The 27,334-nt window shown below is 34.7% G+C and overlaps 1 protein-coding gene across 4 annotated transcripts in view; it reads left to right on the top strand.

Moving 5' to 3' along the window:
- KCNT2 (potassium sodium-activated channel subfamily T member 2) overlaps positions 1-27,334 on the top strand; it is a 148,771-nt gene that overhangs the window by 94,817 nt on the left and 26,620 nt on the right. The window contains exons 14-23 of one of the 4 annotated variants that reach the window (XM_086462568.1): positions 1,957-2,065; positions 8,857-8,965; positions 12,058-12,114; positions 13,213-13,362; positions 14,386-14,615; positions 15,366-15,582; positions 16,719-16,824; positions 17,103-17,275; positions 19,354-19,425; positions 22,504-22,638. In XM_086462568.1, the coding sequence (XP_086318694.1) occupies positions 1,957-2,065; positions 8,857-8,965; positions 12,058-12,114; positions 13,213-13,362; positions 14,386-14,615; positions 15,366-15,582; positions 16,719-16,824; positions 17,103-17,275; positions 19,354-19,425; positions 22,504-22,638 (1,358 nt within the window). The remainder of the gene's footprint in view (positions 1-1,956; positions 2,066-8,856; positions 8,966-12,057; positions 12,115-13,212; positions 13,363-14,385; positions 14,616-15,365; positions 15,583-16,718; positions 16,825-17,102; positions 17,276-19,353; positions 19,426-22,503; positions 22,639-27,334) is intronic. The other 3 variants (XM_086462569.1, XM_086462571.1, XM_086462572.1) reach the window with 3 other exon arrangements.

Genomic DNA, 27,334 nt, shown 5'->3' with positions numbered 1-27,334 from the left:
GTCTAACTTGTGCTGAGTAGAGGGGGATAATCACTGCCTCCATCTACTTGCTGTGCTCCTATTAAAACAGCCAAGGAGACTGTCAGCCTCCTCTGCTGCCAGGACACACTGCCAGCTCATGCTCAGCTCGCTCTCTGCCAGGACTCACAGAACTTTTCCAGCAGAGCTGCTGCCCAGCCAGTCAGCCCCCAGCCTGTGCCTATGTAGATGGTTACTCAATCCCAGAGATAGGACTCTACTTGCACCCTTGATGAATTTCATGAGGTTCTTGTCAACCCATTCTTCCAGCTTACCTTGGTCCATCTGAATGGCAGTCCTGCCCTTAAGTGTTCTGACTGTTCCCTCCAGTTTGGTATAATCTGCAAACCTGCTGAGTGTGCACTCCTTCACCTCCTCCAGGTCATGGATAAAGACCTTTAACAGAAGAGGCTCCAATGCGGATCCCTGTCTTGCCCCAGGTCTCTGGGTACAGTGTATGCCATTTACCACTGTCTTAAGACTCCAATCGTCTAACCAAGATTTACCTGTGTAGGCTGTAATGTCTGAACGTGCAAATAAGAATGCTGTCTGAGACACAGCATTCATGTGCCCAGAGGTATGGCTCCCCAGATCATCCTTCTGTTTGAAGATGGGTGAAACTATGAATTTTTCTGCCATTGTTGGAGACATCCACCAGTTTTCACAACCTTTTAAAGATAAGAGAGCAATCATACAAGGACATTGGTCTGCTCTCTCTGCACCCATCTGATCTTGTGGGCTGGTATGGTTGAGTTCTCTGGAACAATCCTTGTCTAATTCACTGCTGGTGATTCTTCTCCTGCTTGAAACTTGCCTCAAAGCAGAGGCTTCAGAGACCTTGGTGAACCCTGAGAGTACCTCAGCCTTGTCTGTGTCTGCAGAATTACTGGATTGTCTGCGTATGTGTATATATTTATGTAGACGACACCAACTTGGGCGGGATTGTTGATCTGCTTAAGGGTAGGAAGGCTCTGCAGAGGGATCTGGACAGGCTGGATCAATGGGCTGAGACCAATGCTATGAGGTTCAACAAGGCCAAGTGCCAGGTCCTGGACTTGGGTCACAACAACCCCATGCAGTGCTACAGGCTTGGGGATGAGGGGCTGGAAGGGTGGCCGGCAGAAAAGGACCTGGGGGTGCTTGTTTACAGCTGGCTGAACGTGAGCCAGCAGTGTGCCCAGGTGGCCAAGGTGGCCAACAGCATCCTGGTCTGTATCAGAAATGGTGTGGCCAGCAGGAGTAGGGAGGTGATCGTGCCCCTGTACTCGGCACTGGTGAGGCTGCAGTTTTGGGCCCCTCACTACAAGAAAGACATGGAGGTCCTGGAGCGTGTCCAGGGAAGGGCAATGAAGCTGGTGAAGGGTCTGGAGAACAGGTCTTACGAGGAGTGGCTGAGGGACCTGGGGTTGTTTAGCCTGAAGAAAAGGAGGCTGAGGGGACACTTTATCACCCTCTACAGCTACCTGAGAGGAGGTTGTAGTGAGGTGGGTGCTGGTCTCTTCTCCCAAGTATCAAGTGATAGGACGAGAGGAAATAGCCTCAAGTTGCGCCAGGGGAGGTTTAGATTAGACATTAGGAAAAATTTCTTCACTAAAAGGGTGGTCAAACATTGGAACAGGATGCCCAGGGAAGTGGTGGAGTCACCATCCCTGGAGGTATTTAAAAGACGTGTAGATGTGGTAGTTAAGGACATGGTTTAGTGATGGACTTGGCAGTGCTAGGTTAACAGTTGGACTCAATGATCTTAAAGGTGTCTTTCCAACCTAAACAATTCTATAATTCTATATATTTGAATATATATAATATACATAATACATAATATTACTTATAACATGTACATAAACATCTGCACCAGCTGGTCAGTCGGATAAGAGGCTTTTTCTAATGTGACATGGTTTTTTGTATTTCATTATCATCACCTCACACCCTTTATTCTAGGATCATCAAACCATTTTAAGAGCATGGGCAGTTAAAGACTTTGCTCCAAATTGTCCTTTGTATGTCCAAATACTGAAACCTGAGAATAAATTCCACATCAAGTTTGCAGGTAAGTGTAAGATTTCAGCCATTTGAAACACTTGTTATTATTGGCAGTTTGTTTCATAAACACAAAAGCAAAGTGAGATTCCCTAGGCATATTTACTGGTTAGAAGCAGATTAAGAGTACAGTATTGTAAAATAACATGGGCTGTGTATATCCCATCAATAGTAAAATGATATGTTTTACATTAAAGTCTTATTTATAAGCACTTCTAAGGTTTATTACTCTTTTATGTTACATAATAATCAGAGTAGAATTGTTTGATATATAACACATTGTTGCTCCTTAATCATAAATCCAGGTGTGTTTCCAGCTCGTTATATCCATGTCTTCAAATTATTTCTGTCTACTAAAACATACTGTTATGAAGGGGTGTATGAGATTATTTGCTCAGAAAACGCCATATTTTATCCAACAAACAACTGAAAAAAACGTCTTCCCATTGGACTGGTTTTTTTTCTAAGTCGTGTGAAAAACATTATTTTACTTACTTTCAAATATTCTGGAAAGAGAAACAGAATTTAATTCTAGATACAGTAAAATGCATGTCTTAGAAACTATGCATAAAATGCAAAATGATGTTAAGAAATCGAAACAAATCCTCTCTTTTAAGAAGAGATTACCATCTTTAATTTGACAAACTGTTTCTCTGCAATATGTAGGTAGGTCTCCCTTTCTCTCTCTGTTTATATATAAACGCACATATACATACATATGTATGTACATACAGACATATATATGCTCACGTGCCAAAAAAATCACAAAATTTTATCATGAATTCATTTTGCCTGTTTTTGGAAATATATCTCTGTGAAGTAGAAGCAAAGCTTTCCTTTTCAACTGTAATTTTGAAAATTCAATTTTCTTGAAGGATATTCTAAGAAAGAAAAGATTGCTAATTCATGCAAAGTTCAAAAACCTATGGAAAAGTATTAGTCTCTTCCATCATCCCAGAATGCGATGAAAACGTAAATTCAAGTGCAGAACAATTCCAGGGCAACAGTTTAAGCTGTAATTTTAAAAGCTACTGAATTTACCACTAGGTTGTAAAGAAGGAAAAAAGCATCAATAACGGTTCTGAAGTTACAAAAGTTTAATCTCAAACTATGAGATGGCACAGCAGGGAATAAGAATCGTGCTGTGACAAGAATGATGGTGCTTTTTCATCTCCCCCTTAAAACCACACAGCACAAACATAATCTCTTCTCCCTAGCCATGACCACTTTTCTTTATCGGTAACTGTGTTAATTTGTTGTTCCTAATTGTATTTTTAAAAGACTTTCATTATTCCTAATGGCTTGTCTCTGTAGGAGCTTATATACAACTAGACTTGCAAAACAGAGGTAATTTTTCATGTATGTTCTAAGTCACAGTTTGAGAATTCAGAGCATATGTTTTTTTAAAAAAAGCAAACATCGAAAAACCAAAACCTCTTTTTGTAATATTTCCTTCAACTGAGCTTAACCAATCTTGTATCTTACTGCCTTCATTGATGTTCTGTAGTTCTTCAAGGGCTTGAGAGACCTTATAACCTGTGCCTCATTAGGCCTCTGTGATATTAATTATAATAGTACTGTATTGTAAGTCTAAATATTTATATAGCACTTTACATCCCAGAAGAATTTCACATGGATCATAGGGATTACTGCATCCATTTCCATGCACTTTCTCAGCACAACAGTAAAAGCAGAGAATTAGAAGCCTTCCTTCAAGATTAAATTAATCTTACTCATAAAAAGCAAGGAAATTTTTAATGCAGTTTTAAATTTGGCAAGGTTACGAACATGGTATAAACATCACCACTGGATGCTTACCTACGGCAAATGGTTAGGCCACTGATATATTCGTGAGAACAACATTTGTTTGCATACATTTTCCTAAGAGTACTTTACTTTTGTTATTAATCTCCTCCAACTCTTCTTCATTCTGAAGTATGTGCCCAGTGGGGGCTGCAGATTATAGCCCTGTCCAGAGTGCTTATGAAGAAAATTTGTCATAACCATATGGAATATTTTTCTAAGTTCTTTTCCTATTATGATTCAGGACTTCTTTAATGCAAAAGCTTCTTTTAAATTTGGTATTCCTTTAAAAAATGATTCCTTTCTTCTGGAGGTTTTCCAAAACAATATTGCGCATTTTTATGAACTTGAAATATTCAGTAACAGGATTTCTTCTTTGTTTTTCACTTTACACACAGGTTTAGACACTATTAAATGTCAAAAATAAAGTTTCTGAATTTAGAAAAAATACATCCAAAGAGTTCTGGAAAGTCATCCTACCAAAATTTTAACTTTTACCTACATTGAAAATTTAGAAAACACTAAAAGCTCACTTTCTCAGAGCAGCTTATATTAGGTTGACCAGTTGTTTTAGATTGCATGAGACAGTCCTGAAATTTAGAACCTGACTTCAATTTCCCATAGAATAGCATCCTGGAAATTTTCTACTTTAGGCTTCAGAAACAGTATATATGCCAAGTAATTGTTATAATTTATTCCCATCTGGTAGACAAGACTTTTTCTTTCTTCCTCTCTTTAATTAGAGTGCAAGAACTTATTCTTGTCATCACAGCAAGAGAATGGAGATACTTTGCACAGGGTAATATGGCCTGTCGGAAGGGCGTTTTCTGTCTTTTCACCTGATGCCAGACACACACCCTTGCTTCATGTGTTTTCTCTGTTATTTTTTACAATGCAGTTTAACTACTTGTTTAAAATGGTAACTTACACTTGTATTAATACAATGGAAATGTTTCTCTGTGCTTGAATATGATTCTTTGGAGGAATCTGAAAAGCACAGGGCATAAGTGTTTGTCCATAGGAACACTCTATAAATATACAGTCACTCCAACATGACAGTTATCAGGTGGGCAAGGAAACACTGTATCACCTTTGTTAACCATCTTGTGTCTTAAGCTGAAATGCTTTGATTACTCCTTAGTAATTTCCAATATACAAGTTCCTTGACATGCCCAGTTTTTCTTTCACTAATACTGCATTTTCCTTCACTGGCAGTTACATATGGTTTTCTTAATCTCCTGCTTTTTCTTCAAACACACAGGCCTACAAGAGGCCATGTACCCTTAATGCATGCATCTGGCCTTGCATTTCATCACAAATGTGAAATAAAGTGAAGACTGTCCACAGCAAAGCAATATATTTATGCAATTCAGAAACTGGCATAAATTGCATATTTTCTGAGTCGAACTTATAACTTTTATATGTTTGCTAGAAAATAAATTAATTGCCTTTAGCTTGAATATTCAGAAATTACGTATAATCACAGTTCCAGGAACTGGGGATATATTTTGACATTCTCTATTTATTCAAAATGCACCAGCGAATTAACATAGATTGGTGAAGTCTGATGTTAAACCTTCAGTAGTTTATTTGGAAGGAACATAGTGCCGATTCACCAAAATGTATATTGAATGCATCTGATGATTAATCTATCAAATTACAGATAAAAATAGTCTAGAGATAATGGATGGGCATGTTTTCTCTATCTGGTCTGGTAGTGATCATGTTAACTTATCAAATTGACAAAAGCAAGGTTTCTCAGAATAATTGTGTCAGGTCTAGGACACTTACCGCATGGCTGATACTGCAGGCATAAATCAGTATTTCAAGTATGTTTTATCTTCAAGAACATTACAGAAGTCATAACTCACTGCACTGCATTACTACCTCTATTTGAGACAGACTTAGCAACAAATTTTCTGTCAAAATGTATTTTCAACAGAAACTACAGCTGCTGGAAATTCTAAATGGAATAATTCTTTAGTATAAATGCAATCAAAATATTTCTGTTTGGTAAACTGATTTGTCATTTAATATTCGATTCAAGATAAACTGCAGTTTTCTCTGCTGTTTTGCTGCCACTCTGAATAAGCAATTTGCTGACTCTATTACCTGCTGTCACAGGACCTGACTGATGTCCCAGACCTGAGGAGTGGGAGAGCTGTCACCTAGCTTCCTCCCTACTCAATTTAGAATAGAAAGCAGCAGATAAAGTTCTGTATAACCCTCACCACAGCTCCACGATAAGAGTCCTTAACATAAATATAAAACACAGTAACATTATAGGCAAGCTATAATCTGTCAAATAATTGGAGAAATGAGCAAGTTATTTTTGGCCTGATCTGTGTCTAATACAAGAATTTAACTCCAGCCAAGAGGAGAAACCCATAGTACCTCTCCTCATGTTTCAAATGGCTACAGTATTTCTAATTGTGGCAATTACATCACTGAGGAGTCTTTCAGCTGGTGTTCTCAAAGTACCTCTGAGAATTCAAAAGCTTCAAAACACCTCTGAAGTAGGTTATTATTTTCATCTACCCATTTTACAGATGCATAAAAAGTCCTGAAGGGCATAAATAGCTCACACAAGGTCAAAGTCTACAACAGGAGTGGATAAAGTCCCAGCTCCAGGGCTCCTGATGTAAAAACGCTTGACAACACAATGTGAATCTCTTACACATATGAGATTAGGCTGACTATTGTAGGACAGCAGTCCTGTTTGCTGTATCCTATATTCTCTGTTAACACAATATTTTACATAAAACCCATCCAAAAAGTCCACCATATATTTTAGAGACTATAGAATATATGGAGGATTTAAGTCTGAGATATACTTTTAATTTGCATTGTGCCATCCATGATTTATTCATTTTCATTTATAAGTATTTAGGTCAGCATGTACAATTTGGTTCAAGTACAAGATCTGAAACAACACATGATGAAATAATTTTCCTGTATATTTTTTCTTGCTCATATTTTCATAAGTATTAGCTATAGTATATCAACAACAAAATGAAAAATAAGGGGATGTTATTTGGCAAAATCCTATACAAATTCAAAAATAGGGAGAATTCTCATTCCTTCAATATCAGGAAGGCAATACTCACTTTCATAAATCTGTGCCCTTTGACTAATGGTAATGGAATGCAGATATTTTTTTTTCCAAGCGGTAGACTATGCCTTACTCTCTCAAAATCTCTAGTTTAAAATTCAAATAGATTTATTAATGGCACATGGTCAACTAAAAGAACACATTTCTGTCTGAAATATTTTCTGCAGGAAATATTTAATTGCTGTAATTGAAATATATTTAGGGGAGGAAAAAAAATCTCATTTTGTTCTATATTTGACAGTGTCCTTATATAACTAAATTCATTCCTTCCATGTGACATTTAAATAGGCCTTTATCTTTAGAAAATGAGAGAATGAATTTCTCCTTTCAGTAGTCAATGATTCTGTTACTGAAAAGCCTCTAGAATTTTCAAAAAAGGGAATAGAGGCATACAAAGTATGCCCTCACTTCGTTTTCAGTAAGTGGCATGCTTATAGCTATACTATAAATTCTGTCTAGAATGTAGCTTGCTTAGTTAGAGAGGTAAGGTGGTTCTAAGGATTTCAATGATAGTTTAATGCAAATAGAAGTATGTAGACAGCTCAGATCTAGGTGGGGAGATTATTTGCTTACTTTTACACAGCAGTATTCATATGGCTTATGTTTTGTACATCAGCGATACTACTTGCGATATTCTTTCTCCTCAAAAGCAAATTCTGCTCCCATTGAAAGTGACATAGACTGAATCAAACATTGAACTCAGAAGAAAATGGATTACTTAGCATGCAAGAAACGCTTTCATGACCTTAGAAAACTTTTACGACTTTAAATTTCTACACTGACAGGAAGTCTAATTAAGTTGTAAGTTTTGTGCTTATCCCTTCTTACACGTTTTAATACTGTGAGGTATACGTGAATGACATTAAAGAGTAATTTCTAGCTCCTTTTCATGCTGTCAGCAGCAGTGGAGACCATTTAATGGTGATCTGAATTTTAAGCACTAGCCATCCAAGTTGAATAATAATTAATACAATGCTGAAAGCATATGCAGAATATTTAGCAGTTTTAAGGATAAGCCAATACAGAGGACTAGATATAATGCCTCTTTTGCATTCTCTTCTCACTTCCCCTCCCCTAAATTCCATGAAAAGACAGAAAAAAACCCTATGTCTATAGTACTGTTCCAGCAAGTACTAATGTGCAAGAATACTTTCTTGTAAGGACTCTAAAAAACAAAGCACCATTTTGTGATTACAAAAGCTGGAAAAGGACTGAGGTAAAAAGAATGCAAAGTTGTAAAAATAATGGAAAAGAAAAAACAACAACCCCCCTTGCCTAGGTTGCAAGGAGGCAGAAGCTGCAGTTAATACCTTTGGGGGGCAGTGGGGCAGTACTAGTGAAATCTACATCACACACTGAAGTGCAATGCAAAATCCTAGAGCAACTGCCAAGTAACTGGTCTGCAAGCCAGTACAGCCCATTTAATCAATCAGCACTCCTGTGTTGCAGTATCCCAGGTATGCTATTTCCTGAATCTGTGTGGAATGCTTGATGTCTGTATACCAGTTTATGCAAAACTGCAGAAGGTCCAAAAGATACAAAATAAGATGATACACAAGATACTGTGCTACTTGGCTTACTCATACAATTAGTACAGCAAGATAGTGGAAGTGGGATTCACAGAGCCATTGCATCCTCTCCATGTGTAGCTGCAGGATGGAAAGTATGAACTGGACGCAAAATTTACTCATGCAGTCTGAGAGATCGCATAGATGGGATGAATCATACACAGCTGCCCTTCAGGTTCAAGTGGAAGATGAAGACCTGGAGGCAAATTTTGATTGTCCCTATCTTTACTATTTTCCTAGACAAGGAAAGCAAGGGGTAATTCTGTTCAAGTATTTTCGTAAAACAATTTACATCTTCTTTGTATTTTTTTTCTACAGATCACGTTGTGTGTGAAGAGGAATTCAAATATGCTATGCTCGCTCTAAATTGTATATGTCCAGCTACCTCTACATTAATCACATTGCTGGTTCATACATCTAGGGGACAGTAAGTACACTACCATAAAAAAAAAAAACAAAACCAACTTTGTAAAAGTTATAGATATGCTTTGGAAAATAGCTTACCCTGAAATCCCAGACAACTATGGTTTTTAAAAAGAAATTGGAATTTTCTGCACAATAAACGTGTCAAGATGTTTTACTCAAGATATAATTTCAAAGAGAAACCCACCCCCCAATACTTCACAATTTGTTGCACGCTGAACTTTGAACAACTTATGTATTAATGCTGGACTAATTGGTTGAATAGATACAACTGTTCTTTAAAATGACATTGTTTGAAATTTAAAACAGACACATTAGAGGGAAAAAACTTCAAAAATACTTCAAATTTGAGTAATCTTGACTTCACAGTGCTAAAAATAAAAACCTAAAAAGATCAACTATTTCTCTTCCGAAATATCACTTTCTAAGCTTTCAATTTTAGTATTTTTGCTACTTCCTTGCATTTCATTTTTGCTAAAAATTTACATAATTCCTGTACATAAAAAGGTACATAATTCCTACACTGGTGGTGTTTTTCTCCCCCTTTTATTCCTTACAACTTTTTAAAATCCATTGGAAATGCTGGAATATGTTCTCAAAAGTGTGGTCTAATGTGATTTTAATTTTTCATTAAGTTTTGTACAAGTGCACAAATCTGTTCAATATATGATAAAAGTCACCATGTCAAACATTCAAAATTAGGAGATGAAGACAAAGGTATCTTTTTGCTAGACTGCTCTGATCCTATTAAAAAACCCTACTGTACTGTTGAAAACATTAAGTAATGATGTACTTGAGCTTACTTTTTGTTTAAACAGATTAAACATGGCCTCTGTAACACTTAGTTAATCTGAATGTTTTGTGTCCTTGAACACTTAGTTGAGATGATCTTGAACAACTAGAGATTTAACCACTGATTTTTAACAAGTTTGTTCTTGAATATAATAATCTAAATTCAAAGGACAGTAATCACACATAATTGAAAAAATCATATAAAATATTTAAATATGTGAAAATAAATTATTTTTCCTGAATTACCACATCAATGTTCCAATTTTATCAATCTTAAACTTATTTTACTTTTTTATTCCTAATTTTATATGCAATACAGTAATTGATTTAAATACTTGCTAACTAAAATAAACTCATAGCTAGATACAGGTATAAATTTGATCTTTATAAGTATTATACTTAAGTCAAGAAATTTATTGTCAAACTTTCTTATTGAGTATACACTAATGTTTTAGAGAAAAAAATCCTTTTAAACTTACATTCTTCAATAGCATCTCCTGAGATTTGCACTCACTCTAGAGTGTTTGAACAGTATTGGTAAACAAAATGATTCTGCACTTCATTATCTTCAGGGGGAAATCTGTTTCCAAAATAGGTGTTAGTTTTGAGCTTCATCTACAGGATTTCAATGTATTGCAGACATAAAACTGCTTTGATTTGACTAATTTATAAATCAGAATAATTGTTTTGGCTTTCCTACGTATTTTTTTAATATTGAACAATAGGTAAATTAACTGCTAATTGTTAAAATAGCTTAAATTACCTTTATGTATATGAAAGATAACGTCAGTTAAACATTTGAGTTTGGCTAAGTAAAAAGATTAAGTGAAAATAGATTATTTAAACTACAAGGAAAAATTTGAACTATACATTGATTTATATCCAGACTGAATACTAAGTTACATCTAAATAATGAAACGTATTTGTTAAATAGACTTCCAGTTAGTTAACAGCGAACTGCTTTCCTTTACATTGTTTCCTGTTTAATTATCCTTTCATTAAACTGGTCACTACCACCACCTGCATTAAACTTTATGTAGGACTTGAGTTTTGAATCCCTATCAGTATTGACTTCCTTATATAAAAAGAATAGACTTGGATTTTGGGGAGACTGCAATGAATCAACTGCTTTCAACCTTGGATAATTTTTTTAAAGTCTATTCCAAGTCATTGGGAGGATTTTCTTAATAATTAGTTCAGGTTTCCATTCACAGAAGCCCCCTATCTGTTGACTCACAAGTTCAGTAACTTCAGTGTAGTGACTGGGAATGTTTGTTCAAGTTGCTGTCACGAATAACCAGGTTCACATGACTACCTATGACTTTCCATTCCACAAGGAGTGGCTCTTCTTTTTACACAGTATTTCAGGTGCGTGTAACCAGAGGAGATTATCAAGGAACTGACCAGAACATTTCTTGCTTTTTGTCATTTCTTTGGTAAAAAGTAGTTCATTAAGGGAAAATATGACCACTTTCAAACTACAGCTTCTTAACATTTGTTAATTTAGTGAAGTTATGTTCTTAACCTAAATGACTTACATTTTAATGGAATTAAACAGTTCATAGGCAGCTCATAGGTAAAACATTGTCCCAACTGTTTGTTGTACTTTTACAAATGAAGTGCTACCTATTCCACAGGGTATCTCTTTCCTATATTAATTAAGAAATAGTGTGACACTGTTAATAATACAAGCTCATTTCTGATAATCTTGAAGATAAGTACAGTGGGAAATTACTGGAAGTTGAAGGCAATACATAGCAGCAGAACACAGGAAAAATTATTATTCTCTATTATCCTAATTAGAATGTTAATACAATACAATATTGTATTAATAATACAATAATACAATAAACAGTAAAAAAAAAACCCCACACATGTACATAAATTAAAAACACCTTCTCTTCTGGTATTAGTATATAAGGAGACTGGGGAAAATGTTCATTTTCTGAGCAACTTTGGCCAGATCAACTTGCTATTAAAATTGAGGGGCAATTTTCTGCTGTTTATGTGAACTGGATTTGGTCTCTAATGCTACTTTTCAGATTAAAAAAACTAGATGTAAATAATCCCATTGTCTTCTCCTTGTTTACGGAATTAAAAACTTCAGTCTGTGAGACATCAAAATTCTACCTTGAAGCTTATTTATAATCTTCTTATTGATCTTAATTATTAATCTTAACATTTATCTTTAAATGTTATCTAATTATCTGATCTAATAATGGAACTTTATTAGCGTTTGTATTATGATAGAGAATATTGGAAGAAAATAGCCATTCTGACCTGAACTTAATGTGATCTTTACAGAACAGCCCCATGGGAAGCTTTTAGACAACTAACTGGAACCAAGCAGACTTTAAACAGGTGAACATTTTATTTTAGGGGGAAAAGTGAAACATGGAAAAATTGTCTTCTGTAATTACATTTCTAGTTCTGCTATTCTACACCTAGTGCACTGTTTGTTAATACTGTTGCAATAAAAAAGATTTGCTTACTTCCATCTTGAAACAAAATGTTTCTATGCTGAGGGTGGAGAAGAATGGTAAACAGAAGAAAAACAGAAATTGTGTTAAGATATTGAAAATGTATAAATGAGCACAAAGGAGCAGGTCTCAATATCTTGAAATCCTAGCTCCAAGTGGCAAAATACAGAGTACATTTGTCAGTTTTATGTTCTATCTGCATATATATGTGTGTATGTGTGTATATTTATATATATAATGCATCCATTATATCCAGTAAAACTCATGCAGACAGAACCATAAAACTTAATAAATAAGAAGTTCACAGAAGCCCCAAATCTGCAAGTTTTGGTGTTAGCTGAGGTTTGGAATATTTCCACTAACAATCCATTTGGATAAAGAACTTTAGCTGCATACAATAAAGGATGATATGCTTACTATGGTTAAACTAAAATGTTTACTAAAAATGTAATCAAAAATGTCCATAGGGTAAATGCTGAAGATAACCGATAAGCAAATGCAGAAAAAAATCGTTCTTATGGATAAAGTGACCGAAGCCAAAGGGGCCTTTCCTACATAAGTTATTTTTAATGATTCTTTATGTACTTCAAACAGGAACCAGACAATCTACCATGGAGCATCGGAAGAGACTGCCTTTATGAATAGAATGAGCATGCTGTTGGTTTCACCTGTCATCTTTAAATTGCAATGAATCTACTTATTATGGTGTGATTTTAAAGTAATTCAGCCATATCTCTCCTGATGTTAAAGTACATGATCTTGTATGCCTATTACTTAGCAGAAAATGTTCTTTAATTCATTAAAATAATCTCTGTGCTTACAGTATTACCAAGCTTTGATCTCAAATATTTCTTTCAGATTAGCCTATGGGACCTTTTTAATAGACATTTGTAGTTTCTATAGCCATGAAATACTGTTCTGATTAATAAGAATTTTACATTAAGTTTTAAATTATTCTCTTTGTCTGTACATATTTCAGGGAGAGTCAGCAATCACCAGAACAATGGCAGAAAATGTATGGCAGATGCTCTGGTAATGAAGTGTATCATATTAACCTGGAAGAAAGTACTTTTTTTGCTGAGTATGAGGGGAAAAGCTTCACATATGCTTCTTTCCATGCACATAAAAAGTATGTTTTGTTTTCCTGTCAACAGTTAAAAGTTCAAATAAGTAATTAATTGTTTTGACTGCAATGTAGCTCTACATTCAAATGTGCAGTATTACGCATTATTCTGTTTCTGGGTTTAAATATCTGGTCACTAATGTATTTCATGGATATTTTTCTGTGAGTTACAGCTGGTCAGGTAAAAGCTTACGTTCTGAGAGAATAGAATATATAGGATATACAGGATAAGCCTGACAACCAGAAAAAAAATTGTACCTTAGAGGGGTTATATGAGAACACCAGTCCCTTTCCACATCCAAAACAATATAGAAATAGGTGGGTGGGAGGGTGTTAGTGTGGGGGGTTTTTTTCCTACATTTATTTAAGAGTCAGCTGAAAAACATTTTTTTTCTGTTAGATGCTAACATATCTTCTCTAGGTTCCAGATCATGCATTACTTATTCCACTCTGTGAGGTGAATGTACAAACTGAACACAAATCATATATATATGAACATCTATCAAACCCTGAATACTGAGTTTATTCTCATACTTAAAAAGTGAGAGAAAGATATTTTTTTTTTTCTTTAATTCCTTATTTTCTATCACTAATCAAATACATTTCTAGGAGTGAATCACAAAAATGAATTCCGAAAATGGTTTCCATTACATATGAATAATGGAACAATTTAACATGATGAATACTTTTTCATATTATATATCCGTTCTTCTACTAATATATTCCCAGAAGGGACTATTTATCTGGTAGAAAAAAATCAACTAGAACAGCATTAGAAGAATATTACGAGAATTAAGAAAAACGCTGCATTCATGTGCCTAGGGATTTGTAATCTCATAGAAACTGCTTGATCAGAAGTGGCCTATTGAGGAGATAACATTTTTTCAAACATATTTGTCATCCAAAACTCTGCAAATGTTCATAATCTGCAAAATATAACGATATACTGGAGGTTCATTTTTGATAGTGGAAATTCTGGTGTATACAGGACTATGCAAGATGAACCATGCTTTTCCTTTTCTAATTAAGGTTTGGAGTCTGTCTGATTGGTGTTAGAAAGGAAGATAACAAAAACATTTTGCTGAATCCAGGTCCTCGATATATCATGAGTTCTACAGATGTATGCTTTTATATAAATATCACCAAAGAAGAGAATTCTGCTTTTAAGAAGCAAGAAAAGCATAGAAAAAACCATGAATCAAAATTATCTTATCATGGAGCTTCTAGGTTACCTGTACACAGTATAATAGCTAGCATGGGTAAGTAAAAACAAACACACCAAAAAGAAGCATCACAACAATTCTTATTCAATGACTAGTGCATTTTGAAGCTTTTAACAGTGTATTCCTAAAATTATAGTTTAAATTAATATATAAATAATTATAATGGTGTGAGGAAAGAAAAAGTATGAAACACTTGACCTCATATTTAAAAAAAAAAAAAAAGACAACAGAATTTGGTTATGTTTTTCATTTACTTTACAATATGGAATTAAACCGCTGAAGGCTGTTGTATAAAAAGTATTAATAAAAATGTGTGCAAAACAAAACAACTGGGAAAATCACATGGGTAATTTCTTTGTCATTCATAACTCATTGTTTGTAATAAGTTTTCCTAAGTGTCTTTAACTAAAAAAATGCCCTTGCTCAATAAAAACCTACATGTTTTTGATGCATGTAAATATGGATGAATTATGTAAGGTATGATTTAGAAAAGGTAGTTAACAAGAAAATATATATTAATGGTCAGAAAAATTGCTACTTTGCAAGAAAAGACTTCCTCAGGTATAGTTCAAATATTTGTTATATTTTAATGTAGTAAACAGAATCTATCATAGAATCAATTTGGTTGGAAAAGACCGTTAAGATCAAGTCCAACCATTATCCTAACACTATATAATATTCCTATTAGTCTTCAGTCATGTAGTCAGGCAATCCCCACTAGATATGGGAATCTCATTCAGATGTTTTGACAACCACGCTGAGAAAATGTTTTCAATGCTACTTCAGGGACAGTGGCTATCGATTTACAAGATACGGGATGCCGAACGTCCAGCGGACCTACGCTAGCTCTTCCTTCCGAGGGAGGTAAAGAGGGCAGACGGCCCAGTATAGCACCTGTTTTGGAGGTTGCAGACTCATCCTCACTTCAGACGTGTGACCTACTAAGTGACCAGTCAGAAGATGAAACTACTCCATCAGATGATGAAGTCTCTGCAGGCTTGGAGTATGTATATTAAACAATATAACTTGAAAATCTAATATTATGTAAACAGCATGGATAGCTTTTTGACATGCAAAGCAATCCAAGCAGTTGTAGCATGCAAGACCCATAAAGGCCAATTATGGAATTATTCCCCTTTTGTGAAATGCTATTGTCTGTTAGCAGAATGCTATTGTGCCTATTGTGAAATAAAACCCCACATATTAACTCCGCCATTTGCTGGAGATTTTCTATACTCAGTCATAAAGATCTACTCGTGTATTTTTTAATAACATTTTTATGACCATTTTCTTACATTCTATAGTTATAAAGACAGGACTCAACTAATTTGTAAATAGGTAAGTACTTCTGTCCTGAGAATGCGGTGATAATCAGATCATTCAACAAGCTTGTTGAACCCTGGGGCTGACTTCAAAATGTAGGAATGAAAAAAAGCAGTATGAGACAAAATTATTACATCTAATTTAAAAATGCTTGTTAGCATGTTACTGAAAGCAATGATGCATTACTCAAATAAAAACGGAAAATTCAGTCCTGTAACTGCCATGCAGATAAGCAGTTATGTTCATTGGGATTACTGAGAGTGATGTTAAAACTGAAATATGCAATTAAGCCAGTGGCTCACCTAGCACAGCTTCACCTCTCTCCAACAGTGGCAAGCATGAGAAGCCCCAGGGAGGATCATAAAGCTCCAATGAAAAAAAAGATAGAACAAGTCATCTTAAATCTGCAGACCGAAATGCCAGGATTTTAAAGGCCTCTTATTAAAAACTAAGGCCAATTAGAAATTTAATCTCATCAGCAAGAGGATATGCTATTTAAACTTTACTCCAGCCGTGCTGAAAGTATGTTACTAAAGCAAGAAGGTAATGAACTCTCTCAACAAGTGTTTGAAAGAAAAATGGAGAAGGAGGAGCAGAAGTACCACAATTATTTCTATTTTTTTTTCTTCCTTAGAAGTTTCCAGCACATGTGTTCAGAACACTAGGACAGCGCACTGTATGACACATAAGCTCATTTCTACTCTACAGATAACTGCAAAACTTAGACATGGATATAAACATCCCATGAAATAATTGTATAGTCAACTGTGTTTCAGTAATTTGCTATACTGAAAAATGTTTGTTCTATTCTCCTAGGTATGCCAAAGGCTATCCTCCTTACTCCCCATATATCGGAAGCTCTCCCACATTTTGTCATCTTCTGCATGAAAAAGTACCCTTCTGTTGTCTAAGACTAGATAAGGTAAAGGGAGTTTCTGTTACTGGATAAAACTGCATTCTCATTTGTGTCCTGCATCTGAACAGAGTTTAATTCTGGTTTCTGCTTAGAGATGAGTTTTGTTCAGCACTTACTAAGCTATAATAACATTTTCTCATCCTTTTCATCACTGTTAGTTTATGTCTAATCAGGTCTATATAAGGTCATCTGATACAATTTTCTATTTCTAATGATAAAATTCTTTATGTCACAGCTAAATCTCTATTCATATCCACTGAACTTGTTTCTTATTTTGATTTTAGGGATGCCAGCATAACTACTATGAAGATGCCAAAGCCTATGGATTCAAAAATAAATTGATTATAGTTGCAGCAGAAACTGCTGGAAATGGCTTATATAACTTTATTGTTCCACTCAGAGCTTATTACCGACCAAAGAAAGAACTAAATCCCATTGTATTACTCCTGGATAACCCGTAAGTAGATTTTACTTTTTTTATGATAGATTTTAAACTCATTTTACCATTATTTCAATGGGTGATCACTCTTCACACAGCCAACTTAAAATCAAAAACATTATGGCACATTTATCTTTGAGAAAAGAGTTGGTGACAAAAATAATACCCTATGTTCACTGTAATATACAAAATTGACTTTTTACTGGCTGTGCATGGCCACAGTGAATGTAAATGTCCTTATTCGTCAGGGCCAATGTTTCAGCTAAGTATTTCTTAAAAATATTCAAAATAATGGGAATATTGCTGCAAAAATTAAATAACTTCATAAACACTGAAAAGCAAACTGTAACAGTTTCACAGCTACGTGAAAGCTCTTCAGACAACAGTAACCTTCTTAACGCAAGGCACTGAGGGGCCTGGACTAGTTAGATTTTTTTTTGTAATTTTAGACTCTAAGATAAATAGTTATTTAAGCCATTAGGACACCCCTCCCCCACCCCCCGTTGTCTACAGTTGTATAAAGTCAGTACTATTGTATTACATAAAGTAAAACCTGCAATATTGTTGTTGCAACCATACTACCATATCTACCTGGAGATTGCTGGAATTCTTAGCCATTTTTGCATCAGCTGTTTAAAATTTCAGACAAATTCTTCTCTGGCAAGACTGATTCATTTATAATCTAACAATGAATGAAAGTTTTATTTTGCGTTTTTGAGGTTTTTTCCAACATTTTGGTACTGATCAAGTACTTAAAATCACAATTTGGAAGACACATAAATGGAGGTTAGCTGTATACAGAAAATTAGATCAAACTATGGCTCAAAGAAATGACAGCAGTAGAAATTTCTTATACGTTCTGATTCCAGGCTGACATTTCCCTTTGCATATATATGTTCTAGTTCAAGTGATTTAGTATACAAAACCTGCTGTGAAGTGTCCCACTTTTGCCTCAGACAACTCTTTAGCGCAGCTGTATACCCCTGTGTTTGCAAAACAGAAGCTTTTTTATGTACATATTATGGTATCGAGTGAATTACAGAAATTGGTAAAAGACTAGGTTAGGCTAAAGGACATCTAATTTGCGGCTATTTTAAGATTAAAGATGTGAGCATACAGTGCCCTCTAGCGCTTGTTCTCTTTTCCAGCGGCATAGTGCCTGAGTTTATATACTTTAATGCTGTTGTGGCATTTACGGCTAAAACCAATTTTTATTAGCATAGTTGCTAATTAAACTAATGCCCTTAGTGCTGCCTCTCTCTACACAGCATTTGCAGTGATTCCTCTGAAAGGCCAGCATTCAAGGGACTACAGAAGCTAGCTGAAAAGCCAGCATGCTTTTCATACATGCATGAGGTGGAGTTCAGGCTGCCATTCAAGTCAATTGGAATTTTGTCATTTATGTCATTGGACTTAGGAATTCAGCTACCTTTGATTAACACGTCTATGCCTTTTTGTTATATTCCTATTTTATCTATTTATCAAGGCAATTTATTACAGTATGCTTGTTGTGATATCTACACATCACACATTTTAAGATGTCTGATGCTTCTTGGCATTTAAGAAGAAACAGTAAAATTTATGATTAAAGAAACAATGCAATAAAATACAGTATCTCAGTTTTCACATTCCATTTTAAAAATAAGGTTTCATCTAAGATTGTCTCATTGACTTGAATGAGGCTGTTGGCAGAAAACCCAAATGATTAGGTTTCCACTTCACATTTTAGTTGAAAATTCTCGCCGCTTATTTTTAAGTACTCCTAAGTTATGCATTGGAGTATAACTTGATAGTGTGTCTTCAACATCATTCATTCATTCTTACATTTGGAACTGTAGTGTGCCATAAAATTTCTGATTTAAGAGGTGCATTTATTAATATAAGCATGTTAATTCTGATCATTCTTTATGATCACAGCAAACTCTTGATGCACAGCTTTCTGCAAACCTATTTCCTGTTTAAAGTGATATTATTATACTGACAAAGTTTAAAAAAGTTATTTTTTAAAAAAAAAAGCTACCAGTTTATTGAAATATTTAGAAGAGATGCTGCTTTGTGATATTGTGTTTCATTTTGTAATCCCATCTGCTGCTTAGGCCAGATATGCATTTTCTGGATGCAATCTGTTGGTTTCCAATGGTTTACTACATGGTGGGCTCTATCGACAAGTAGGTGAAATTACTGTTAGAAAACTTAACATTGTAGTTCTCAGTGGTTTGTTGTTTGTATTGTCATTGCATGTTCAAGTGTGTGTTGTATTTGAAGATGAACTTTTTGCATGCATGGTTTGTGTCTGTGTCCTATAATTCGGGATTTCAAATTTATGACTTATAAAGAATATCATTAGTGAAAAGTATGACAGGGAACACAAGTTAATATCTTCAAAACCATAAGTTTAACACTTATTTAGGTGCATTAATATGTTTCTCCAAATTGCCAGATTATATCCCTGATTCTAGTGTCATTCTATACTTAGTTATAATTTATTTGGATTTACCGACTAGGGTTTTGTAAAGATAGCTACAAAATGTAGACAGTACCAATACTGAGAGTCTTCAATGTGTCCAATAGTTTTCATCTTCCGCTACTTAAAATATCACCTACTCCTACATTTCTGTCTTCACCTCTGCTAATATATATTTGCATATCTAGGTTTAGCAACATAGATTTAATGTAAAAATCAGTCAGAAACAAGGGAACAGGAAGGGCTCATTATCATTCCTGTGTATACAGTGACAATTTAAAGAAGAAAATGGTTTGCTTCACTACATAGCTAATTTTGAGTTGGGGCTACAAGCCCATAATACTCCTTCTCCAGGCAGAAAACAAACAAAGTTACTTCCTGCTCTGAATTAACAGAATCTAGTTTTTCAATGAGAATTCTGGAGATTCAGCATTTCTCCATCTCAACCTGTTGTAACAAGGTCTTTAAAACTACTTAAAATAGTGATACAGTTACAAATTTGTCTGGGTGATATCATAGTCATTGTGAGATTTGCAGTCTACAAAAGTGTTTTTCACTTGCTACATTTCTTCCTCTAAACCAAAAAAGTGTCTCAGGTTGTTAATATCTATTACTGTCTTAACTCTTAATTCCATAACAATTATAAAAAGAATTCATACCAGCAGAATAATTGACTTTAATATTAATAACGCAAAGATGTTAACCTGTTTTTATTAATTTACTGAGTTTATTTTGAAAAAGAAATCACCAATTCCCTCCCTAAAGGTGTTTTGTTGTTTTTAGAGCTGAGTGCATTAAAAAAAAATCAAGTGTGTAGTCTTTGAAATAAGTGATTATACGGAATTGTACAGTTTACAGTAATACTAGCATGAACTTCTGCATCTTTTCTGACAATACAATCACTTTAATTCCTTGTGCAATAACCAGTATTTTTGACATGTTTTTTGACATCTGTTTTCATCAATAATAAGACTTTTAAAAATTTACTTCATATTTATTCCCTGTGTTTTCCTAAACATGTTTTTAAATCATGTACAATTAATAGAAGTTGATCATCTTTAAGAACTATATGCAGCGCTTCCTTTCCTATTTAGTAGGTACAGAATACATTCCCAAAGTGCCACCTACTACCTTTTAAATATCTAATATATTTGCCATTTGGTCACCTCGCATGAAATGTCATCATCTTGGAGAGAAAACCAACAAAAGAATTACTCTTGTTTACTGCTCCTTTTTGTTAGAAGTGGATGGCCTGCAGAAAAAGAGTTTTACCAAAATTCATAGCTAGGATGAACTTCATCAAAAGATGTCATCAAGTTGTAGAAATATGTTCTACAGTCTTCAGGTATAAACTATGTGAGGTCTGTAACTGAACAGGTTTCTCAGCTGTGTAGAAATCTGTTCAATATTAAAGAAACCTACAGCTAGAATTACCTAAGAACTAGAATTATAATACTTCTAAATTAGTATTTTTTTTAATTCTCCACAAGTTAGTTGAATGTAACTACCAAAATAAGAAGAGCTGTTGAGGTTATGAAACACTGAAATGCAGAAAATCTGAAAGTCTGAAATACTGAAAAACCAGAAATACAGATTACTCAGAGAAGGTGCAGAGTTCTAATTGTGCACTGAAGTTGTTAATATAGATCACATAAAATACAGCCCTTATTTTTTTGTAGTCAACTACCAGTGTTACTGCACAATTTCAAAAATAATTATAATATGTATTTATTTTGGAAGAATACATATGTGTATATAAATAAATACCACAAATTTGTAGAATTTTCCTTATCCAAATTTGAAAAAGTATTTATAATAGGTTACATAAACTTAGGAACCTCAGAAGATCATTGCTGAAAAGAAAAACTATCAGAACAATTAAGTCTTAATATTACAGATTGCCGAATGAGAAGCAACTGTAATGCCAAAATAGCTTTTCACTGTGGAAGGAAACAGGATGATATAAAAATCTAGTTTTCCAGTCTCCCTTGGAAACCATGAAATTCACCCTTTCTTCTTACTTTCACTTACTTAAAAACTGCTAGGTTCCTAGCAGTCTTTATCATTACAGAAAAATCCTTCCTAAAGTTTTCAAAAAGTGCTTATTTGCTATGGAGAATACTATTGTTAAAACTGCAAACATGCTTCATTTTGGAAACAAATCTATAAGGCATGATGGGAACTTGTAACTGAGTTGTCTGTGAGTGTTTTCTGTGGTCGGGCTTCACAGGAAACATTGTCCAGCAGAGTGCAAAGTTTTACTGATGTACAGCTGCTCCTAAAAGCATCATGAGAACACTCCAACTCACAGAGTAACCTAAAAGAGGGATGTATTAAATGTCATGGCAGAACCTTGAAACTGAAATATAATTGTGGGAAAGAGCAACACAAAGCATTTATTTCGGTCTGTTTATTGACAAAAGTAACTGCAATGAAGCAAGTTGTTGCAGTATGGAAGGACATACTGTCTTCCCAAGTAACCGTTAAAGGCTTATTTTAAAAAAGTTGGAATAAACTTATCATTTTAGCAAAAGGAGTTGGACTGTAACAACCTACTGAAGTGCATTCTGTATGAATTCAATGAAAAGTTTATTCATATTCTAGTCTATCAATTAATTGAGATGATATGCTTAACATAGATTATATTGGAATTTATGATATGTACATGGAGATGAAGGGAACCAGCAGCTCAGCCTGTGATCTGCAAATTCCAACTATCCCTAATCTTTTAAGTGTTCCTTATTCAAGTTACTTGTTTCTTTCTCCTTTCTCTTCACAAAAGCCTAGATGACTTATTAAGATGTGGGGTCACCTTTGCAGCTAATATGGTGGTGGTGGACAAAGAAAGTACAATGAGTGCTGAGGAAGACTACATGGCAGATGCTAAGACTATTGTAAATGTTCAAACACTCTTTAGGTAAGACATTTTTTCAGTCTATCTATACATCTTCATTAATCATGAAATACTTAATGCCTTTGTACTCAGATAAGATTTTTTTTTCTTTCTTCTACTGAAGTTTTCCCTTACATGAATTTGTGTCTTACGTGGGCAAACCATTTCCCACCCTCTTAGCAGAGTGCTGAGGTATTCTGCTGAAATCTCAGGTTAAATTCTATGCATCCCAAAACTCGATGATTATTTTAAAAGTCAACTGTCAGGTTTGCTTCATGAAGACTTAGGACCGAAGACAGTTGAGAAAAGAAATTTTTCATCAGTGCAGTCTTTCACAGTAATGCTAAAGCCAGTATGAAAGGCAAATACTTCTAAAAGGTAAGCAATGAATCACTACGAAGTTTGTAGTAAGTGTTCACATTTTCAGTATTTAGTTTTTAAAAAACCCCAGGTTTTTAGGCACACGTATGCAACATTGCATATGACAATATACTAAGAGTCACGAAGGAATAACTGAATATAGAGTGAAAAGACGGTTAGTCTAGTAAAGAGGCTGAGAAGGCAGTGCTGTGATGAAGAGCTAAACAAAATGAGATTTCCTGTTCTTTAGAGAACTCCTTGTGATTAAAGCATCACTTTGTGTTAAAAATTTTGTTTCAACAACTACCAAAAGATGTCCCTTTAAAATGAAAAAGGTCTTATTTGCTTAAATATGAAACAAAACAAAAAAACACCAAAAAAACCCCATACAAAACAAAACACGTTGTACAGTCAAATATGAAATGCATCCCTTATTTGGGGCTTAAACCTCGCATTTCCTGTCATTCATTCTAGTAAGACCTGGACAAAATTAAGTCCTTCTCTGGAGGATTCGGTAGCAGTCAATATTGCTGCTCTTTTCTGTGTCAAGCCTTCCACAGAAGACCGGAGAGAGGTGCATAGTAAAAGTCTTTTGAATCTGTCAGCATTTTAGAAAATGGAGCTCATTAAAACACAAGTATTTCTATTTATTTTTTAACGCAATAGTGTGTGAGAATGCAGTTAAATGCTGTTAGCATTTCTACACGTGCTCAAAAGAAGGAAAATCTGCATTGCACGAGGAACTTGGTTCTGTCTTTTTCTAACTTTGAGTTTTTAATTTGTACCCGATACTAGCACAGGTATGTGTGGTTCATAGTCACACCTAAATTTAATTTAGAAACTATAATTGAACTTAATCTGTGTATCATTCAAGTCTGCTCTTATTGTGCTAGGGTATCACCAAGCCTTTGACATTCATCACTTAAATTTTTCAGAAATACATTTTACCCCCAATATAAAACAGAACAAAAAGTACCAGTTGATTTTTCCCCATAGTTGTGTTCTACTGTGTAAAATACTAAAAAACAAACAAATAAAAAAACCCTTCCAGAGAAAAAAAGATCATAGTAGTACACTATGTACCATAGGTATCCAACTAGAACTTACTAGTCATTCAGTTGTCCTGCACAATGCTTACAACTAGATGGCAGCTTTAACTTAAGTATGAGCTATATATCTGATTCAGTATAATTTTAAGACTGCACGGTATTTTTTTACAAATATCAAAAGAAATCAGCAAAAATATCTTGTTTTAAGACTTAACAATACGTTTTCAGAAAGCTTTATTAACTTTCACAAGTAATGTATTGTATAATTTTTTCCCTAGAGCACATACAATAATTTCGCTGCATTTTTATAGAATGTAAAAGTTGTAGGAATAAGTAAGCTTTGGAAAGAGGCACAAGGTAGTGGTGTTTACCTGTTCTACAGAATAAACTACTTTCATTACAGCTAGGTAAATAGTTTTATAAATTAACTTTAAAAATGTGATTGAAGGTTTTTCATTACTTAATATCAGAAACAAATGAAGAAGAGGCTGGACATGGTGGAGAACAGCAGCACTTAACATAAACTATAGTGTTAAAGAAGGATTTTAAACCACTGGAGTTTTGCTAATATATGTGTTGTTCTCAAAGATATCACATCAACAAAGAAAATTCCATTTAAGTCTCACCAAGCAAAATCGTTCAGAAGATACAGGCTAATTAAATCTCACTGATATGATTGACTCAGATCAGTCGACCTCATTAGGTTGTGGACAGGCCTGAAAAGGTGATATAAGAGTGCTGCAGTACTGTTTGGGCTAGGTCACCAGTTCTCATATACCGGTTCTGAAATTATTCCTTGATATACATACATTAATAATCTTGCTTTGCCAGAAGAGTGTGTGTGTGTGTGTCCCCTACTTTAGAAGACAGACGCATTGTTTACAACGACAGGGTTATTAGCACCTTTAAGGCTAGAAGCTGTTCTGTACCAATTAAAATGGTGACACAACACTAGTTTATCTGACTTAATTCCAGTTTAAAGGAACAAAGAAATGCAACTCAAATGGTCACACTGAGAAAGGAAATCTTTAATTCTCTACATAGGAAAGAACAAATTAATGTAGTTTAAAAGTGCAAGGAGAAATTAGTAGTTTTGGACTGTGTCCTAGAAATGCTTTTCACTTTTTAATGAAATATGAAGCCAACCATTGAGTCCCTATTGACAGTTATGAGTCCACCTCAGAAAAATAGTGGCTTTCCTCAGGCAGTAGGTCAGTACTAGCAGGAGCAGTTTATAGTGTTTATATTTACTCTTGCTTTCTATTAATTAACGGGTTTAAATGTTGGTGTTTTGGAGGGCCTGTTTTTAAGCTTTTATTAGCTAACATCTTGAAAGCTACGTTTCAAATACTGCAAGAAGCTATTGACAGCAGTACACCTAACAAGTCAATATTTGGTTGGTATCCAGCAGTCAGCACCAATTTATAGATAAACCAAACGAGGTGTTATGGTGGCATTACATTGTTTTCTTCATTTAACCTTTTGGCTCAGGAAAGAATTAAGTATATCTCTTGCTTTTCTGATTCCCCAATACCAGTTCAACAGCAACCCATATTTTCCATCGGGCCTTCTCTGCCCCAGCCAGTCCATTTTAATCAGAATGAGATAGAACAGAGGGATCTTTGCACAGAAGTAGCTTGCTCTGGTGCTGTAAACTTGCAGGTAGTGTGCCTTACATCCAGGGCAAGAGGCAATCTGGCCCTGACTAGCTGGAAAGTCATTTCCCCTGATTCTGCTAAAAGGCACTCATAAGTAAAATACAAATTTTAACAATACCATGTTTGAAACTGATTTCATACTATAAATCAGTTTTCATATCTTGGTGATAAACTAAACCCGCCTTTAACAGAAACCTAGTAACCTGCATTTTTTTCTGTAAATTGTCTATATTTTGTAATTAGATCATCTTTTAATTTCCTATTACTCCTAGTTCTGAATGTTATATCGTTAGTTTTCAAATATGAATGTCTGTCCTTTAATGCAGCAATACAAGGAAATTTCCAGCCAGGAGAAGCTTAAGTAATTCTATGCTACATGATACAGAATTAATGCAGAGGAAATTTATTCTCCTTCCTCAGAATTTTTACACATTCGTTAAGCTACTTAATAAGTACAAGTTCATACCTACAAGTGTGATATTATCGGGATTTATTTCAATTTATGTGAGCACTTCACAGGTTTTTATAACACAGCATACAAGTGAAGTTGTACTACAGTTGCATCTCAAGGGTGTGATTATCATGTATTTAATCTGTGTATGTAGACTCCATTCCCTAAGGGCTTAATCTTTAGTAGGACGTAAGTAGACTTCGTATAACACCTGCACCTCTTGGAGTTTGTATCGAAGTCTGACTGTAAGAGCTAAAAAGGTACAGAAATTCCTGAGCGTGCACAAAGCCTTGCAAACTACAGTGCATACAAATGGTCTTTGTTAAGTGGTTCACATTCTCACCCAGTTTGCCAGGTCCATTTTTCATTATATGATCACATTTAATATTTGATTATTCACAGGAACATGATAACTGCTAACATAAGAATAGCTAGTATTTCTACCATCATATATTCATTACCAGTCTACGTTTTGGCATCAACAGACCTCGAAAACTGTATTGCAATAACATGGCATTAACACATACTGGCAGATAGTTTTGACATACGTTTCCCCACATTTAGGCTCTGCTTGAATTGCCATTTCAGTGAAGTTCCTCCCTACAAAAATGAGGGAAAAAGGCTAAAGACTTGCAACAAGGTACATTGGATTCTATTTGACACTAACTTACTAAATTCAGCTTTCAAGAAAACCACTTTAATTTTTAACTGAATGAAACAGAAGCCACATTAATGATGTCATTAGTACTACAATTATCTACTGTCACATGTAGATAACTACTTTAAGGATCAACAGAACAGATTACGTATGCACATCTCATTTTCTGACACTAATCTGTAGAGGAAATACTCAAATAATAATCTGAGTTCTGTTCAAGTTGTTTGGTATTTACATAACATAAACTACAAATTTCTGGTTCTTAGAGCCCTGAAGGCTGGAGAGGGTCTTTTCAGTCTGCTTCATGAAAATCTGTGTAATTCAGGCAGATGAGAGTTAAATTTTCTTCACTATTTTTTGTTATTGGAAGCCTGAATTAGTGTTAACTTAAATAGTTTGTATATATAAATATTTCAAAGTGAGAACATAAGTATACATAAGCACACATTTTCTCAGCAGCTCCCAAAACGTGTCAGTTTTCATCTATGTTGCTCGGTCTGTGGACACAGAGCATACAAACAGACCTCAAAAAAAAATTAAATTG

The sequence above is a fragment of the Leptosomus discolor genome, chromosome 3 (assembly GCF_034619465.1).
Source record: "Leptosomus discolor isolate bLepDis1 chromosome 3, bLepDis1.hap2, whole genome shotgun sequence".
Lineage (NCBI taxonomy): Eukaryota > Metazoa > Chordata > Aves > Leptosomiformes > Leptosomidae > Leptosomus > Leptosomus discolor.
Note: the sequence above shows the minus strand (reverse complement) of the source record. Positions and strands in the feature narration are given on the sequence as shown.